The sequence below is a fragment of the Catharus ustulatus genome, chromosome 1, assembly GCF_009819885.2.
Source record: "Catharus ustulatus isolate bCatUst1 chromosome 1, bCatUst1.pri.v2, whole genome shotgun sequence".
NCBI classification, from domain to species: domain Eukaryota; kingdom Metazoa; phylum Chordata; class Aves; order Passeriformes; family Turdidae; genus Catharus; species Catharus ustulatus.
In genome coordinates this window covers 72,137,219-72,158,143 of record NC_046221.1, presented here as the reverse complement: position 1 = coordinate 72,158,143, position 20,925 = coordinate 72,137,219, and the positions used below count along the sequence as shown (strand labels likewise).

At 34.9% G+C, this 20,925-nt stretch overlaps 1 protein-coding gene across 1 annotated transcript in view; it reads left to right on the top strand.

Moving 5' to 3' along the window:
- EXOC2 (exocyst complex component 2) overlaps positions 1 to 20,925 on the top strand; it is a 133,371-nt gene that overhangs the window by 37,277 nt on the left and 75,169 nt on the right. The window contains exons 6-10 of the mRNA XM_033058326.1: positions 3,493 to 3,617; positions 15,582 to 15,662; positions 19,467 to 19,612; positions 19,710 to 19,791; positions 20,299 to 20,401. Coding sequence (XP_032914217.1) covers positions 3,493 to 3,617; positions 15,582 to 15,662; positions 19,467 to 19,612; positions 19,710 to 19,791; positions 20,299 to 20,401 — 537 coding nt within the window. The remainder of the gene's footprint in view (positions 1 to 3,492; positions 3,618 to 15,581; positions 15,663 to 19,466; positions 19,613 to 19,709; positions 19,792 to 20,298; positions 20,402 to 20,925) is intronic.

Here is a 20,925-nt window from a genome sequence, read left to right as displayed (position 1 = left end):
GTCTGTCAGAATCTGGTTACTTTGGGGATCATCAAGTTTTTTAAAAAATCGAGAGGATTATAAAGTAATAAGGAGTAAACAGCGTTTGATGTAGGTCTTTGTAAAAAATTTTCTCTATGTTTGGCCCTTGGACTGTTTCCACTTTGTTGCTTATCCATGTGGGCACCAGTGACACTGCCAGAGAGATGCAGAACAGATCACAAGTGATTGCAGACTGGGGACAGCAGTGAAGAATGTGGGAGTCTAGGTATTGCCTTTGATTTATGCGTGAAGGGAAAAGCTTCAGGTAATAGGGATGCATCCTGTAGATTCACAGATGACTCTACCCCTGGTTTCAAAAGCAGCACTTTTTGCTTCTGTAACCAGATCCATGACTAAAGAAAAAGACTGCTAGGGAGAAATGGAATTCATTTGAAAAGATGGGGTGGGAGTGTGGGAGCATCTTTGCCAGCAGGCTTGCACTTGGATGTCGAAGACTTCAAATTCGGAATATCAGGGGATGGTGATAATGGCCTGCAGTTAAATGAAGGGACAGAGTGCTACCATGGGGTCAGTAATGGCATTAAGAATGCTGTAGATAGTTACAAAACTAACTGGATGTGTCTAACCTCAAGTGTCTTTGCACACTTACGTGCAGTCTGAGAAACAAGAGACAATTAGACAAACATACTACTGGAATAAAGTGGGATAACTCATGTACCTAGTATTTTGGGATGGATAGCAGGAGGCCACCTGGAAAAGATACTCAGGAAAGAAGAGAGGTACTTGACCTTCATGTGAAGAACAGCTGGAATAAATGTATGGACCCTGTTATGAAGCAGGATGGTTGAGATCTTGTTCAGAAGTCTGGAACGAGTGACATTGCAGTGGCATGAGGAAGTGAACAAAATCTTCTTAAGCAACTTGGGAAAGTTTCCAGAGAGCAGACCCTGGTCCTTGTACAAGACTTCGTAATGCCTTTCGTATCTACATGAGGGAGAGCAATCCCAGGAGCTTGTGAGGAGTTCTGGGAATGACTTCTAACACAGCTGCAGTGTGGGCCTTCAGGGGTGCTGCTCTTCTGAATCTGATTCTTACAGGCAAGGCAGGGGATGTGGTAACCAGTGGCAGCCCTGGCTGTAGCGATTGTGAAATAGTTGAATTCAAGACAAAGGGGCGTGGGGAAGGCAAGCAGGAGAATACACACCTGGGATTGGAAAGCAGTCTTACAGAAGACAATCCAGTGTTTGCAAAAGTTAACTGTCTAGTGCAAAGCATCTTCTGGGGTGTATCACCAGCAACGTGTTAGGTAAGATATGGAGATAATTACTCTGCTTGTCGTTGTTAAAGCTGCAGTTGAAGTGCTCTGCCCAGCTATGGCCACTGTTTTAAGAAAGATGTGAGAGCTGAGCCACAGGCTTAGGAGTGGATAAATGTCAGTGGCTATACAGCTTGAATGAGTTAGGTGCTTTTAGAAATAAAAAAGAACAACAGCATTTTTAACACTTTTTCTAGTATCAACTTAAGTACTTCATCCTTCTTGCTGAAAAAAATTTCATTGATTTTTATCTTTGCGTGTCAAGAGCTTCAAGCAATGGTCTCCTCCATCTAATGGAATAAAAAGTGTTAATTTGTATTTTTTAATGAAATCTGGAGTTTTTTGCATATTAACTCCTTTATATTGATTTGTAAAATTGGAATCTTAGTGTTCGAGGTCCAAGAGCAGTGTAAAACTCAACTGGAAAAAATGCTCAAAGGATAGGGTGAATCCAGTCATGTTTTGGATCTAACTATAAGTATCTCTTTAAATAAAGAAACAGCAGAACTGTTTGGTTTTCATTTTCTTCCCAATTCAAAATCTGTAGTCTTAAAAATACTCTGGAATTCTATAAATGTATGTCCCATATAATTTGTGCTATTTTTCTGGAAACACAGCAATGGTTTAGTTCTTATCCTCTTTATAACCTAGCTATTGGAAATGGTAAATGTGTGGTACACTGACACTTTGGTTAGCTTATATCTGTTTCTTCCTTGAAGGACATTCTTTTTAAGAAATCAATATAACATCCTTTTTACTGATTCTTTTAATCCTGGAAATATCCTTTTAAATATAAATAAACTGTTTTGACACACTGTTAGGTCATCAGATAACATGAAACAGTGCTTAAAAGGAGAACTGTACAGATTTTTGTTATTTTGAAAATGCTGCTGATAAGTACTTCTCATATGCCCTAGTGGACCAATCCAGGTAATGAGTAATGTTATTTCTGTCCAGCAGATGGAAACAGAAAATTAGGCAAAATGTTGTGACATAATCAGTATAAAAAGAAAAGTGCTTCTAAGTGCACCAGTGTGCTTTGTCTCCCAGCAGGTGGTGATAGCCTTCTCATTGCCTGGGCTAAATTTTGGTTTGTTCTCTTAATGTGTCTTTTTGTACTAGCTCTTTTTAAAATGGGCAGAATATTGATGGAATTATCTTATGTCTTAGTTTTCTGCTTCACTGATTCCCTCACCTCACAGAGGTGTAGAGGAGTTTTTTGGTTTTGGTTTTTTGGTTTTGGTTTTTTTTTTTTTATATTAGGGAGATTGCTTTGGCCTGCAACTAGGAAGAAAGACTTTAAAAGATGAAAATTATTTGCTATATTTGTGTTTCTGAACTTTTTCATGGTGGTATTTTTATAGTTAATCAAGTAATATAACTACTGAGGTCATATTAATCATCATCAACAAAAAAGTTATATACAATTAATGAAGATTTATTCACAACATAAGACTTCTCAATTATTTGCAGGTACTTGCAAAAAGTAAAGATGTAAAATCAAGTGTAAACCAGCAGAAATTGAGAAATATTATGAAACTAAGATAAAAAGAAAGTCACCATACCAACAACAATGATGAATTTGCAGTTAATATTGCCCTATGAAGTGTCTTTCAAAAATATTTCAGCAGATTGCATGCAAAAACCATGCCTTCATAGAGCAGGACTCTGTTTAACTTTTCTTTATTTGGCACTAATGTGGTATTCAATTCTTAACTGTATGTCCAAACCAAAATAAAAATATTGAGTGAATTCAGAAACAAAAGTGGGAAAGGATTGTGAGTAAAGCTGCTGGGTGAAACAAATGCCATTACTAATGAGACTTCTAACATCTCAGTAGTTAATCTACTGTGTATTAAGTATAGTGAATTCTACTGTCACCTATTTAATATATTGCAGACAGTTAAGTGCGATGTTGCATGTTTAGAAGAAACATCTTGACTAGTTTGTATCATAAAGAAATCTCTTCCATCACAAGTAATAGGAGCCCTCTATTTAGGGCTGAAACTAAAAAACTGAGATCTTTGGACTAAGAATAAACTCTCATTATTGGAAAGCACAGTCATTAGCAATTACTTCACCCTTACTAGTTTTTCTGAAAGGAAGTGGCTTTATTTTCCAAGTAGTTTGTTCTGTTTATTTATTAGCTGTCTTTATTGTTTGGATGTCTCTGAGGTTTTCTTGTTTGTTTTCAGTTTTGATCAGCTCAAAACGGCTGTTGTGAATTTGAAGAAACAAGCCAATAAGAAAAATGAAGGGAGTCTAGCTTATGTGAAAGGAGGTCTCAGCACATTTTTTGAAGCACAAGATGCTTTGTCAGGTAAAGATGCTTTGCAGTTACTAAGTACGGTATAAAAAAAATACTTAAGTGCATGTATGGTTGAATTTAATAATTGAAAAAATATTGTTTCTCTTCATGGTCTGTATAATGTAAAATTGTATAATTGGATAATGAGCCCAAAATCTATGTTGTGTTGGTCACAGGCTAGAACTGATTGATGTGGTTTATTTGCAAAAGATGTCACCAGCTGTATCTTACAGGAATTGAAGGCATTTGATCAAATTGCTTAGAAAAATGCAAGAAAAAGAAGTGTTAAACTGGAGTTAATATTAAGATGACTTGCAAACTGTAGCAACAGAAAAAAACTTGATTTTCATGGTACCTTATTCAATAGTCAGATGGTAGTATTTATATGAATATTCAGACAGTTGTTACTTTGGGAAATCACAGACTCTTTCTGTTCTGCTTGCCACTGGGAGAATGCAGCACACTAGTGAGAATATTGTAGTTGCCATTTATATATATATGTATTTATTGTATATACACACACACAGACACACTCTTAAAACATCAAATGTCTTGCAGGTCAAACCTCATTGTAGGCTACTGTAGTCCTGTCTAGTGAGGCTCTAGTCTGGATAAGACAGCAGTAGTGCCCAGGAAAGCATCATAAATAGGTTTATCTTTTACCACTATGCTGGTAATCCATCCTGGTCATGGACCCCTTTGGCCAAAATCTGACTAGGTTCAGTGACAAAAGTATTAAAGAATTTAGCAGAAAACCTGAAGAATCTGGTGGTACTCATAGGAAAAGGCTCTAAGAAGAACAATTATTTGGCATTCTTTCACCTTTATAAGCTGAGTTTTCATTAAATGCTAGGAAAAGTAACAGGCTTTCTTTATAATTCTTACACATCTTGCAAATATTGAAATCTTATTTTTTTCTTAAATTGTCTCAAACATAATCCTGAATAAATATTGAAAAGTAGCTTGTTTTTCACAACCAAATCTGCTTTGCATATGGAATGTCAAATACTCTGAAAGACTGAGTTCTGTTTTCAAGAAGCTGCTGCTATAGATAAAGTAGTGCTAACAGTGTTACCTTGTGAGAAATATTAATAAAATAATGGTAGGGAAAGCAACCTAATTTATTTTATTGACTACTGTAGTCTCAATTTTTTAAAAATTATAAGCTGTAATATTGTTTTGCATCTTTTACCTTTATCAATGTTATTTTTACCTAATATCAGGGTTTATTGGTGCAGTTCTTTAGCTAAATTATGACTTTAAACTTGGGATGCCTCAAGTGGTTCTTGATGTCACTTTTTGTCTGTAACCGGAGTGACTTGGCTTTGTCTACCCCTCAGTGATCTCCCTTTGGTGTTGAAAAGGAAGCAGACTTTCAGCTTATACACTGAATTAAAGTGGTATAATGAAAGAATGGCCATGATACTGTTTTAAAAGAAAATTCGACACTTAAAACCTCACGCTTAAAAATTCAGACCTGTAACACTGAAGTTCAAGGGCAACATCAGTACACAGTAATTTCATGATTATAAGCTGCACCATTTTGACTAAAATTTTGGTCCGAACCCGGAAGTGCGGCTTATAATCAGGTGCAGCCAAATATATTGATGAGGTTCAGAAATTTGCCAACCCAGAAGTGTGAGCCCGCCTGGCCCCAGCAGGGGAAAAGCGGGACCAATCCGAGCTAGCTCAGCTCCGGCAGGGGAAAAGTGGGGCTGATCCAAGCCCACACAGCCCCGAGCCAAGCCAGTAAACTCTGTGATCCCGTGATTCTGTTACTAATTGGCAACTTTGTGAAAGTTGTGCAAACATCCTCGCTGCGAACGAAAGTGCAGCTAATAATTCAGTGCAGCTTATATATGGACAAAGACCTAAACGTTGCCGACACCCGGACGTGTGGCTTATAATCAGGTGCGGCTTATAATTGTGAAATTACTGTAATACTTAGTTTTTAAATTGTGAACCCAAATTCTGAATGAGAATGCAGTACAGGTCACAGATGCTTTCTGTAATATTTTAATACATATTTCTCTGTTGAAATGTCGTATTAAATGCATGTGCAAAAGGGTTTTTGCTTCTTTTCAGTCAATAAACCCGCTCTTACTGCATATGAATTTTAATCTTGAATTCAGAACTATTTATTTGCCTGTTCTTCCTCCTTATGCAGGATATTTTTGAGAAAGTATAGCTGGAAAAATTGCATGACTTTTTTAAGACATGAACTTGTGATAGGTACAGTCAACTGTCAAGTTGGATGTGGCTTCCCGTAGAAAAAAGTAAAAAGGGACTTCTTTGATGCCATCATCCAACCCTACTGCCAGATGTCAAAGCTTTTTTCAGAACATTTGATCACTAGTTTTCTCAAATGAAAGATGCTGAGAATTAAGAGTAAGCATTTATTAGCGTTGTTCTAGAGAAACAGCTCAGATGCAGATTTTAAAAAACCAACAACAAACCACCAAACAAAAAACCCCAAGCAAACAAACCCCCCCTTCATTCTTCAGCATGCAGTTATGAAATCCAAGCTTTTTAACAAGAGAACATTAAATTTAAAATACAGTCTGGCTAGACAGTGATTGTGCAAGATGATGGAATGGCGCTTTTCTGCTCTTACACATGTAAGAGTGAATCTTTATGTCTTATTTTCACCTTTAAAAGAGTGCAACTAGAATCTATATGCATTTCAACAAAGCTACATGAGGAGTAGTTTGTATTTGAAAGCTGAACAGTTGTTTCAGCCCAAACTCTTAGGGCTATAGCCATTGTTCTGCAAACTTCTTGATGCTAAGCATGCAACTGTCACAGGTGAAAAGTGACTCAAGGGAAAACCCTTACTGAGTACATTTTTTCTGTCTTCCAATATGGTTAAATTTTCAGAGTTGGTTCATTTTGGTTTAGATATTTTTTAACTCTTGCTTTGGGAAGATTTCTAAAATCTAATTTATTTTATAAAGATACGGGTTTTTTGAGGGCAAAAAAGTTAGACTCTTAACTTTCCCCTTCAGATATCTTAGAACACATCTTCTAACCCCTGTGGTTATGCTTCGTAAACTGCGGGTCTGTTGAATTGTAGTTATAGAATGGAGCTACTTGTGAGCAGTTACGTATTTCTCTTAAGTCTCCCTAAATTAGTACAGGATAACTTTTTGTAGCAGGATCACATTAGGAGGTATAACATTTGCTTGTCCAGTTACTTTGTGCTCCTCTACAGCTTTTATACATGCTTTTTTAAAACTCATATACATTTAACAATATTTCTTTCAAATGTTACCTTGATTAAAGAAACCCTGCATTACTGATCATTGTGCAGCTTTTTTCATTAGTTAGGACCAGTAATTTCTGTCTGCTCTTAAATGTACTATCAGACTCTATTACACATTTAAATGAGTATTAATATTTTCATAAATAAGCAATGGAAAGCATAAAAAGCAGTCCTAAGATGTTTATTGTATTTTATAATTTAGAGGCTGTTTACTAAGAAAACAAGAGCTCAAATAGACCAGAACCCTTCCTTGTTTGGTTTAATTTCTGGGAAAATAGAATAGCCTTATCAGATCCCCATGTCTCTCTGCCTCTCTGTTAACTTGGCTGACAGTTTGACAGTGACTCTGCAGAGATGTGCAACAGGAAGTTTATTTTGTCAGCTGAATGGAGCTGTAAACTGAGATGAAGGGAGCAGGGTTTATCTCAACTTGACCCACTTGTCAGTGTCGGGGAGTTCAGCTGGTTTATTTCCTGTAATTCTAATTGCAGCCGAGAAAGTAGCATTCCTGAAAGGGTGGCTGTTTATATATTTGTAGTTAAGATGTATTTTATCGTCATGAACAAGTTGGGTCCTCGACAGAAGTCATTAGGAAAGTTAGAAAATTAATTTTCTTTCAGTATATTTTTTTCTGAAATGGTTTTTGCAATGAACATGAGGCTGCAGTTTCTTCTTATTTAAACCAAAGGAAAATATTAGGGAAATTACTACTTCAGTCGCTCACTCATACAAAAACATGTAGGTACTACATCTCTATTGGCAGGTAAACAAGATGCTGTAATGTCTTTAAAACACAGATATCATGAATAAATTTGAGGTTTAGATTTGTCTCTCTAGTTTCATGTGGCAACAGTTTTTTTGCAATTGCAACTACAAATACATTTTTCGTTATTTTCAGGAAGTCTGTACGAAAGAAGCACTACTGGCTATTACAGCACTGTTCCTTTTTTCCCTTTCCCATTCCTGTTCATATTGCAGTTGACCTATTGTCTGCTACCTTTCTTAATGCGTAAGATAGGATAGTGTGGCTGAAATTACCTGGCTGAAAGGATCCTAATCTGGCCAGTGCCTGGTTTTTTGATTTGGCTTTGGTATTTTTCTTCCTATAGATTATTTTTACAATTCATTCCCGAAGGTTCATTCTGGAATGAGCACATTAGTGATCCAGGATTGGATTCAAGCTGAATGTCTGTGCTGCTGCTATTATGTCTGTTAAATTCATTTGCTCTGAAAGTAAAACAAAAAATATCACCTGAGCTATATTCAATTCTGAGTCAGACTGGGAATTTGAGAAGCTAAAAACTGATTTTAGTCTATCATAAATGTGTCACTTTACCTCGGACTTTCATGGAGTTTTGTAAAATTTGAATTTAAAGAGATTGTATAGAGACAATGCAATTTTTCATTAGTGGTTCTGTTCGCAAACTAGATTGATGATTAATTTTGAAATGGTTTTCTTTTGTCCAATGAAATGCTAGTGCATGACTGGTTTTGCTTGGTAGTGTGGGATTGGTATACCTGGTATATGAAATATGGTATACCAGGTTTTGCTGTTGTCACATTGCTGTTTTGTGACAAATCTGTTTCACACTTTTGCTTTACTTTACTATCAAGTATATTTTTTCAAATAGTATGGATTTTTGTTAAATCTCTGAATTTGGGTAAATCAAATTCAAATATATGATTGCTACCTAAATGTTGTGCAGGTGACTTGAAATGTCTGGAATAGCTTTTTCTAGTTCTCTGTGTGATGTGTGTCTGTTAATGTTATTTTCCTCATCCTACTTCAAGTGATAGAATATTTTCTTTGCAAGGTAAGAACAGTCTGCTGTTACAAAAAGTGATTTTAAAGATTATAATTTCTAGGGCATAAAAAAGAATAGGGCCATGGAAACAGACTGGCAAGAATAGAAGAATCATGCTGCATGTATTGGATTTGTATCTGAGAGCATATCAGTCACTTCAGAGTTCATCTGCATGTGTATGCTTCATAGTAGGTGCAAGTTAGATTATTTCAAGTTAAGAATTATGATCATGCCTCCATGTAGTCATCATGAAGCAATAGCTGATGTGCTCTTTGCTCACTGTCTAGCTTTCCAAGTGGGTACTCCTATCTGAATACTTGAATCAACTTTGTGCTACCCTTACAGACAAAAGCTGAATGAGGATAAGTGCTATCATTGCTTCATATTTTGCCCTTACCTTTATAGGCCTTCTCAGCATTCAAAATGAAAAAAGAGATGTGCTAAATTAGGTATTCTAAAAATAGCCATGCTAACTAAAACTTAATTTAATTTTGCATGTTGGAAACTTGTGTTGTGATCTTTCAGCACTAGACAACAAGAGGGACATTAAAATGAGAAATGTATTCTGAGAGAAGGATAACCTGACAAAGAGGTGCCATAAAGTATCTTAAGTGGTCATAGATGGTTTAGTCTCTGGTGAATGCTTCTTCTGGTCAATTTTTGTAGCAACCAATTATTGCCTTAATGCAACTTTATAAAAGCAGAGGTTATCACAATTGATGAAAGGCTCAACTTTCCTTTCATGCCGGTCCTAGCATGGAATTATGTAGGGAGTTGGGGGTTTTTTTTGTCTCAAACAAGAGAAAATCTGTTTAGAAAATGTGGGAAACAGCAGGAATTGTCACAGACCATAGTGAAAATTCTCTCCCCAAGCCTGTACCTGCTTTTATGCTGGCTGCTCATGTAGCTTCTTCATCAGTTGTTATTATAGAGATGTGAACTAATTACTAGCAGAATTTCTCAAAAGGATGCAGTTTTGGCGTATTACAGTTGCTGTGTGGCTGTCATATGTTATGAAGTTGTTTTGTTTTTTTCAGGTAAATTAACTTTTTTGTTTGAATTTGAAAAATAGTAAAGCATATAGAAAGAGAAATTTTGCAAGTTGCAGTTTTCAAACAGCAAATTCTGCAATTGGTTGTAAATGTGCGAAAGAGTTACCTGTGATAAAATTTCACCCAGACTTATGCTGCAAGCATAAAACCACCTTTATTTCATGCTACATTATTCCATTTTGATTTCCATACCACCTTTTAAACGCAACATTTAAAAGCTGCTTTTATTTTTACTATTTTTGCCTTTCACAGGTGCGGAAAGTTAGCACCAGTAAAGAGAGAATAGCATGTTCTGTACTCTTTAATTCTGAAGAGTTCTGGCAAAGGCCTGGATCCAGTCCTGGAATTTTTAGTGCATCCATAGGCAGAATAACAAGTCACATTTTCCTGTCTATTTCCAAGACGTTTTTGCCCAGCGATATCAGACTTGCTTTAATATAAGTCCATCTGAGAGCAAGTAGTCTGGTCTCATAATGTTTTTAGACTAAAATTTTCGGGGTTTATATATCAATAAAACTTCCCTTGTAGCACTGTGCTTTAATTACCTTAAAATATCCTGTTAAGTCTGTCCATTTTCTTTTATTTTTTCCACTCTGTTGGGTAAACAGGCTTGAAGACGTAAATGCTAGAGAAACAAAACACAATAAGGCAGCTTAAGACAATACTGCATTTAGTTCAATATTTTGTCATTTTTGCTAGGATTAATAATGTTAACCGAAGCAAAGCCAAGTTTGCTTTGCCAATACAAAAATACCTAGAATTCTCAAGGGGGACTGCAGGAATGACCAAACCAAACTTCATGCTATTAACTAATGACCATAGAGAAAGAAATACTTTTTTTTTTTTCAGATTTCCATAGGGTAGTGTATTAAGAGCTTTGTTCATGACATACTGTCTTTATTTCTTTCCTCTTTGCATGCAGCCCTGCATTCCTGTTAAATCCATTCAGAACAGTTTTTACCTTACATAGGGATACTGTCCTCATCAATGACCTTTCTATATTTTGGTGGAATTACAAAAAATACTTAATCTTCCATTAAAGGAAACCGAAGGCATTTTTATTCATGCATTGGGCATGAATCCTGACAGTGTTCTAACATGTGTTCTTCATTCCTCCATTACTGTTCTTTGGTGCCAGGTTCTTAGTTACCACATCAGATCTTCAGAAATACTTTGCTGAGTAGGCTGTGCACTTCTTGTATTTTTCTCCCTCCTGTTTTCTGCATCTGACTAAAAGGATGTGATTTATTTCAAGTACTTTTTTTCTTTAACTGCATTTCTGTGAAAATTAGTAAGATTTTCAGATATGCCAAATGCATTTCTAGCCATCCTTTAGTCAGAAAATGGTAGAAAATGTTCATCTGTGTTGCTTTGAGCTGAGAGTTAGGCTGAGGAAATTCTGAGAATGCCACGACTGGTGCCTACCTCAAAATACGTTTTAAAAATAACTGATGAGAAAATCAAATATTGCAAATCAATATTGCAAATCAAAAGCTGCATTTTCCTGGCAAGTGGTTTAATTTACTAGATTTATAGTTGCTGTAAATCTAACAAAAAACCCCATATCCTTTCCTAGATTAAATAAAAATTTTTTTATCACAAGTAGCAATGAATTAATTGTAGTTTATTTTAATAAAAGACCTGTATTATGGCTTGTTTGACAGATTGAATTTTGCATGTATTATGGTGTATTTAGTCACAGTTAGAGGTTGTGAGTTTTGAACTTAGTTTCTTCACTGTTACTAGTCAGTATCTGCCTGCAGCTGTGAAGTTTGCAAGTTTTTAGATATTCTGACTTAGCTGGGAAACACGAACACCTACTGGCGAAGACGATACAAAATACAGTTATCTGGCCTTAGTTGAAGCATCCAGATGTAGCTTTCCTCATTTTTATTTATTGTATGCTTCTTACAGTAAAGCTCCTAAAAATATTAACAGATTCTGCTAGGTTTCCAACTGCTTTTCCAACTTACATAGTTTGTGTCAGTGTCTGGACAGTCAGGTAAATCCAGAGTAACTGGCAGTTCAAGAAAAATCCCATCCGTCCTTTACTTCAAGCCTTCAAGACCTGAAATCTTCTTCTTACTCTTCTTATTGCAGCCAGTGATGAGTTGAGGGTAAGAAGTTGCATTTTGAAGGTAATCTTAAGAAGTGGGTAGTATGGGAAGAATAAGATGGCTTTCTACCTTCCCTTGGCCATATGCTCCTTTCCTTATACTGCAGTGCTGCCACTAAGGCGAAGTTAAAACAAGCTCACTGATCAGCAAAGCAGCATTTCTTCCTTGGTGAGTTAGTTTTGCACCAAGTTATCTCACTACAACTGCCCTGCAGCTAGATTTGTGTTATTGCTAGATCCAGCAAAAGGAAGCCCTTTGGGTACAGGAGAACAGGGGTTGTCCCAAACAGTATCATCCCACTATTAGATGGATTTAGCACTTTAGGAGAAAAAAATAAGTTGAGTATCTCCAGATTCCTTCCAAAGATGAGGCCTACAGATACTTTTCTTGATTACGTATAGTTTCGCTTGTCTAAACTTCTCAATTGAAGACTTTTTGTCTGGTCCCCATGGAAGGAATAGGCACTTAACTTTTTCAAAATCATTTGATGCAAACAGAGTAAGCTCAGATTTTATTAGAAAGCCTTTTTCACTGCAAAAACTTAAGGCTTCTTTTTTCTTTTGTAATTCAGCCTTGGAACACAAGGAAATGTACCTATTGGTAAATCTCATTATAATGTGTAAAAATAGCTACATTAAACAAAGCTTAAACATGTAGAAGGAAATATAACAAATTTATTATGTGAGCAGAGTAATTTAAGTAGGTTTAGACTTAAGAATGTCCTTGAATAGCTTATTTCATACAATGGTTCAATGCTTTTTGATTTACACTCCTAGTTACATATACTTAATATGTCTTTATCTCTACTCTGCAATGCTTTCCACATTTCTGAAACTTAACACCTTGGCTTACATTTTTTTTTCCCCACTGACATACTTTTCTGTGTCTGAAAGTGCGTTTTGAATTGATTTAATAGGACCATTCTTCCTGAGTTTCCAACATCAAAATTTTAAAACTGGTTACAGATCATGATGTTTTAATTTTAATATCAGCATAATTTCTAAATAAGCTACTTTCATAATGAGAAGCTACGTTTCAAGACTTTCAAGCTTCTCTTGTAACATGGTAAAGAGTGCTCTTTCCAAACTTACGTACAAGAAAGAAGTCCTCATGTTTTACCTTTTGTTGCCAGTATGTATGTTGTGATAGAGGTTTAGATACTACAAGTCACTTTTGGAAATGCTTAGGTTTTCCTCCTTCAGATTTACATGATATTGAATTGGTCAGCAATTAATTGTATGTAATTAATGGTTCCAAAATGCTAAATATTAAAAATCTCTGAGGCAGTATGTAGCTTAGACTTTTATTCATGTCTCTTTTTAAAGTGTCTTTCAAAAGTATGTCTCATAGAATGATTTCAAAATATGTAAATTAAAATCATTACAGTTTGATGTGATTCCAATAGCACTTACAACATTTAGCTTTAAAATGTCTATTTATGTTGTGGTTGCTGTTCTGCTGAGCTTGCTTTTCAGTATGTAACATTAATTGCACTACAGTAATTGGCTGCCTCTGACTGAAAATGATATATAGAAATGAAATAATGTCAGTAGAGCCACTAATGTTTTTGTTATAAAATTGTAGAAATATTCTTGTTGATAAGTGCTCTCCACAATGTACACAAAATATGTGCAACAGTTAACAACACACCATCTTTTAAGATAGATATCTGTCCTTAAAATATGCAAGAATCTGTTAGTTTTAGTTCATTTCATTTAGGAATTGATTGTCTTAAGAAATATGGTGTCCTAATTAGATTTTTTTTTCCTCTCTGATGATTTTAGAAAGAAAATTGAGTTGCATTTGTATTTTCATGTAAGCAAGACTACCTGTAATTCTTTGTATAGTTTCAAGGGATTGAAGGGTCAAATTTAGATGTTTCAGAATAATGTAATTTTCTTTCTTTTTTCTTCTTTTTTTTTAATTGCACTCTGGTGTTACCCACCTGTCTCCTCTATCTCCCTCCCGCAATGAAAATTCCTCCTTTGAAAGAGGCTGGAGACTAAAATGGACCATCCTGTTTCAGAATAGCCACCCTCACTCACTCCTTGCAGTAGGACTGAGGCCACAGGGTTCCTGTCCTTATTCACTTGTTAGCTTGCATCTACATGGCATGGGCAAGTAGGGATGGTACTGGAGAGGAAACCAGTTGGCAATGGCGTCTTTGCATGTGTGGTATGTGCAGTTTATGGCAATATTTCAGACCTAGCTCCAATTCCACCCAGTGGATTAAATTCCAGATACCTCTTTCAGTACATCAGGTATAGTCCTGGAGTGCTTCTTCTGATGTTGTTTCACCTTAAAATTATCCAGTTGAGAAGCTCAGGCTGCTCTACCGTACAAACCCTAGAGCAAGATAAGCTGGAACAGCTGAGAGGCTGCTTTCAGAACTGTATCTGTGTTTTGAACTAAAAGGTATCATTACTTGCCTTTTTTCAAAGCACTGGGTATCACTGTTTTCAAGGGTAGCTTAGCCTCACTTCATTCTACTGAGAACCAGCAGAAAGCAGTAGGAGGGTTTTTTTAAGCCTCAAGTATATGTAAAGTGATAGGAGCTGATGGCCATTTGATAGAGCAGATTTTACACACTAACAGATTGAAAATTTGAAAGGAAAATCATACTTTATATGTGCTGCATATATACAGGAATAATACCTTAAAAGAGATATACTGGTTTGTGCTAGTTGTGCTGCACGTGGAAGAGGGAAGGAGGGCTGTGTGAGAGAGAGGAAGTAGAAGAAAGTTCTACCTACACTACATTCACTATTCATGTTTTTGGAGTAAGATAGTGTCATCAAGCTGTGCTGTTAAGTCTCCCCATCCCTGAAAAAGAATTAATTATTAGAGTAAATGATATTATTATTATTAATATATTATTAATTATATTATTACATTTTATTGTCCTTGTTGATTTATTGTTATATTATTATTATTAACTCATATTATTTAAAAGAGTAAATTATACTAAAAGAAAAAATTAGTGCTGGTACTGTGCATTTCCACTTCCATTAGTAATACCACACAGAAATAAGAGTTTGGGATTTTGGCATTCTAGGACAGGAGAAAAATAGCATCTTCAAAAAAACAAATAAAGCAACCTCCCCTCTGTTTTCCTGTTGTTCTGAGCAAAATTACACAGAAACATGGTGATAATGGTTAATGCTCCAAGAAACTCTTAAATTGTATTTTAGGAGTGCCTTTTATAGGTGAAAAGAAGTGATGGGGGAATGTTCTAGCACTTGATTTGGGGATCATCCAGATTCACAGTGACTCTCTGTAGAGAAAGAGAAAACCCTTTGATTATTGGTATTTTCTTTGTTGTGACATCGGTGACTTACAAAGCAGAAGTATTATGTGTTTCATAATGTTTTATGTTTATTATATGTTTCAAAATGCAAATGTTAATTAATACCTGTACCAGATGACTAATTTAGATTATAATAGCTAATAGATTATTCTGCCCGTATGTTTGTGGAATTTTTTCGTTAAGCGTTACTGTCTTGTTCAAGAAGATACAGGAAGTCTTTGTCAAAGTAATGGTTAAAATTCTGCAGTGCCTGGCCTTAAGCCCTGTCCTCCATTAGACTCTGCTGCCATGAGGCATGTTTGTATTTTTTTGTGTCTAAAAAGAAAAATAACACTTTATTTTTAATTTTAAAAATGTTTAAATGTGTCACTTTGATGTAATGTGTTCCCACCTATTAAAATGTTCTGCATTTTAACAAGACACTTTATTCCAGCAATCCATCAAAAACTGGAAGCGGATGGAACGGAAAAAGTAGAAGGATCCATGACGCAAAAACTGGAGAATGTTCTGAACAGTAAGTTTTGTCCTTCCAACAGCAACTATTTATGGACTTTGGACTTTCTAACGCGCTTTAATGTTTTCCTAGTATTTCCTATTGTAGAAAGAAAACTGTCTCTTGTCCCTTCCCTGTTTGGTGATAGCGGTTCCAGGGTGTGATAATGCATCTTTTGAAATAAGTAGCAGTGGGTACCACGACTTGTGTCAGTTTGTGATAACAAATATCAAAATAAAGATGTTCTAAAGTGTTTACGTTGTGTTAATTTTGGTGACATCGCAATTTTGAAAGGGTGAGGAAAACAGAGAATTATATGGATAGACAAAACTGTAGAAGGATGAGCTAAGCTAAATACCAGGATTGTAAGACATTCAATTAAAGGCAGAAAAAACCCAATTATATGATGTTTGCAGTAACAAGGTCTATTGACAGGATCTTTTTCACTTAGACTTAGGCATTTAGACTATTTGACATGAATATTCTTTCTAGAAACCTTGTTTTCTCTTTCTCTGTATTAGCTGTAAGGTTGTATTGAGAGAGATGGCTTGAATTTGCAAATTTGCTGCAGTTCGTTATGTGTTTCATCAGCTCAAAAAAGTTACTTTTAACTTTTTTTTTTTTTGGTAAATTCTGGGACTTCTGCCAAGATAATTTTACTTTGTTTCATTGTGATTTTTTTCACAGAGGAAGGGATGTTTCCCTTAGTGCTGTATCAATAAGCAGGAATGACATGCAGATAGCTGACTCAGTGTTGGAAAATCTGAGTGTGTTTTATGAAATCAAGAAACTGACAGGGAAGTTCACTGTTTTTCTTCTCTTGTATGAAGAAAGCAGTGACTGTATGTGTGTTTGTGTGGGGAGCACAAAGAAAGCAGGGGGTTTTGTGATCAACTCTAGCCTTTTTCGGTGGGAATTCCTTCATGCTCACAATAAAGGTGTAGTTTGAACATTGTTATTCCCTCATCTTGATGCCTGAAATGGAAAAAAAACTACCCAAAAAATTAAAAATCACCAAAAAACACCACATAAAATCTCACACCTCTATATAAAGACTGTGGCATGTGTCTACATGTGCAGAATATTTGGTACATCTAGGTAGGAGAAAAAGAAGCATTTGCTGAAAGTGAATCCAAGCATTTCCAGTGCAATCCTCAGTGCTCTCTATTTAGGCCATGTCATGCACCAAGCACAGATCCTTTGGAGAGCACTTTCCCTTGTACTAAATAATATGTCAGATTTTAAATAAAAAAACCAAAAATTTTGGTCTGTGATATTTTCTTGTATACACTAATATAAGACAAATTTACCTATAATATATAATTACTGTTTCATTTGATAAATGGTGGCTGAAGTCTGTATGTAGACAATGCAAACTGTCTTTTTCAAGCTGGATCTGTGGAGGAATTTGTGCCAGACACTTCAGAGTGGTTTGAAGTTTGGCTCTGCTATGAAAAGAATTGGCTGCTTTTCCTCACGATACTTTGCAAGTCATGATGGGTGGGAGGCAGGGAAGTAGGAATACAAGGATTTAAAAAGAGTAAATAATATTATGCAAAGTAGTTTAGGATCAAAGCTTTGTTTCTTCTCTGACCATTGAAAAGCTTCTATAATCCATGAGTAGTAGGGAGTGCTTTCAAAAATTAATTCTTTAGTTGAATTGTGCGTTTTGTAGACTGTAGGTGCATGTTTTGAGAGACGACTGCTGTTGTGTTAGCTTGGTTACAAACCCTTAACAATGAGCATGTTGTCCACAGCATCTGAATATATGTAAAGAGGGTTCCAAATTCTTGAATTGAAATTACATGGGATAGTAAAAGACCAGTTTGGGGTTTTAGGAATTATAGATGTTTGGAATTTCTGCTCAATTTAATTGCTAAACAAGCTGTTAAATTTATATTATTAGAAACATGCAGTGTCTTATAATTAATTTAATGAAGAATTGTTTATTAAAGAAGGTAAATCAAATTCAGACTCAGGTTTTTGTCGGGGTCTAAGACAACTGTTGAATAACTACAGATTTATTTTGAAGTAAAAAAATTCACACACTGTCAATGAATCATCCATATTGAAAACACAGACATTATAAGAACTGAAACTTTATCCATGGATTGTTCATCAGTAATCAAGAGATAAAGGTTATTATTGTAGAAAGGATTTGGAGGGGTGGGGAGGGAAGAAATGTTACAGTATTTTAATTTTAAAAAGATAGGCCTATTTTGTATGAAGTATTGAATTACAATAATACATTAATAAGTAATTTGATATATTTCAATTTCTTATAAAGCAGAAGAAGTACCCCTAAAAAAAGTAGAATCATTTCCTGAAATTGAGGATTTCATAAAGAAATTAAGATAGAAATCACTTTGATCTTCCTGCAGTTGTCAATTACCTTTTAAAAAAGGTTTTCATTGAATAAAGGAAAAATACAACTTCATGAATATAACTTCATTTCCCAGGTAGAGTACATTGCTCCTGGGCTGTTAAAAGAATAGACAAGAACCATATGAATTCAAACAAACAAAATGTTACTTACTAGAAGGATTTAAAAAGCAATCATTTCTTATAACCTTGAGAAAAATCATACTTTACCAGTGATTCTGTATTTAAATGTCCAACTAACTGTTTTCATTGTGCATTTCTCCTTAATGGATTAAAGTATTCTATGCTGAATAATATGTGGTGGAAATAGATGTCCTGACAAAATTTTTTTTTACATCAGGGCTTCAAATTTTCAACAAAGTTTAAACATTATTTAGATATAACAATTATTTTACAAAGACTACTTTTAACATGAGCAGGCCACCCACAGTGTTGACTAGAGAAAATGGCATGCAAGCCACCCAGCGAGACTGATGTAATTTTTTTCATCTTTGCTTAAAGTATAGTCACTAGACCAGATAATGTAGAAACTTCTACACGCAATGATCAAAAAGGCTAAAACAGTTCCACTTTTTTTTTTTTGTTAATTAAAAGTAAGTCATAAGTTAAAAAATGCGAATATTCATAATGCAGTGTAAGTCTTCTCTATTACAAATGAAAATTTATTATTCTATCTTAGGAAACAATCTTTTTTAGAAAATAGAATGCTTTTTAGTTTGGATAGAAAAAGTTTTAGGATGATATTTAATGTATTTGTTAAAGAGGATTTGTAGATAATATAGAGACTTAAATATGTGAAGTTGTTGATCAAGGCTTCATCCTGTGCGTGATGAAGCCAGTAAGAGTTTTAATGCACTGTAAAAACAATTTGTATTCATTCTGTTACAGTGACCAGCTAGTTAGACTTTTTTAGACACAACACTGTCTTTGTCTTAACCATTGGTACTTTTAAGTGGTTCAAATATTGTTAATAATTTTTAAGACTTAACTTGAAAACATTAAAAAATTGTTTGCAAAACCCAGTGATAACTTTAGAAGCTCTGACATTAATTTCCAAAATGAAATTATGCTTTTTTTAAAAATGAAGCTTTCTATGACTTTTTCTATATCCTGACATGCATAATTTGGTTGTAAAATGTACATCTGGAGCCAAAGCAAACTATAAAATATCTGCAGCAAAACTAAGCATTTGAAATAGGAAAGAGTGATTGTTTTTAATCACACAGGGGTCTTACCACATTAAAATGCTAAGGGGTTCACTTTGAAATAGAATTTCAGCAGTTGTAAAACGTTAACATAGTTGAACAAAAAAGTATGAAAATCAGCAATAATTACTCATTTGCTCTGAAAAAACCTTGAATAACTCATTAAAATGAAGAGAATCTGTTTATGATTTCAGCTGACTACTTACTCTTTTTCTTACTGTCACCCTTTTTGAAATAGGAGCCAGTAACACAGCAGATACCTTATTTCAAGAAGTGCTGGGTCGCAAGGACAAAGCTGATTCAACGAGAAACGCGCTTAATGTTCTTCAGCGCTTTAAATTTCTCTTCAATCTTCCCTTAAATATTGAAAGAAATATCCAGAAGGTATAGTACTTTAAAAATAGTTTTCTATTTGCTGAAAGTAGCCTTTTGACATTAGTCTTTTTCTTGACAAATGTAAATTCTTGGTTTTGTTTTTAAGGGCGATTATGATGTGGTCATTAATGACTACGAGAAAGCCAAGTCCCTCTTCGGAAAGACAGAGGTTCAAGTGTTCAAAAAATGTAAGATACAGGTTCTGTTATTTAATGGTTTATTTTGTTGGGGTTTTTTTAACTTAAAGGCTAAAATGCACATTGGAGACCAAAGAACTTTATGTGGTTTTGATATAGATTTTCATCAATCCAAATTATAGATTTATAGGAGCCAATTACTATAGGCAATATTTCTGGCAAGTATTGAGTGAGGTATATACTACAAAATGTGAAATCACAGCCAGTTTTATTTATTTATTTATGTTTGGTATTATGGGACGTAAAAAAAAATTACAGTAATTAAAATGTGACTTTGAATATCTTTCTCACATATTGTTGGAAAGACTTGAAAGTCTAATTCTCTGGTTTTTAAGACTGTCATGTGTGATATTTTTAGATGTGGCTTGTTATAAAATGATTTGTATTGATTTCCACATTAACTCCAGAAGTGTCTGATACCCTAGTAAAATAACATAATTTTCAGTTCATGACTCTGCTTAAGGACACATTGGATTTATTCCTGGTCTCTATTCCTAGATTATGCTGAAGTTGAAACCAGAATTGAAGCTTTACGAGAACTTTTATTGGATAAGCTGCTTGAAACTCCCTCAACATTGCATGATCAGAAACGTTATATAAGGTATTCATTTGCCTAGTGCCTTCATCAGACATATGGTGTTAAATGTGTATTTAAATGTTTCCTAAATAGGGTAGAGACTAGTTTTACTATGGTTTAAATACTGATTTTAAAGTTGTGAGTATTTTGAGACTTTATTATTATATAAATAATGGCAATGGAATGGTACTAGTTTTTTTATTGAAGGACTGAAAAACAGTTCTTGAGTGAGAACAATTAAATGCAGCATAATTGAGATTTTAATTTAATTCTTTTAATCTTTAAGGCATGTTGAGATTTTGTTGCTTTCTCTAAACCGACATATTGCAAGCTGTGTTTGAAATGACCACTCCTAGCTTGCATACCTCAAAATAGATTCCTTATTAACTTGTCTTGCACTTCAGCTTGACTTGATGTTGAAATGGAATCATCTTGAGTCAGATGACAGGGAGGCTTTGTTTGAAAGTGGTATTGGCTCTTTTACTGCTCAGGCTAAACAATGAAGTTCCTTTGTATTTCATGAACATGAACAAGTTGCCTTGTTTTCA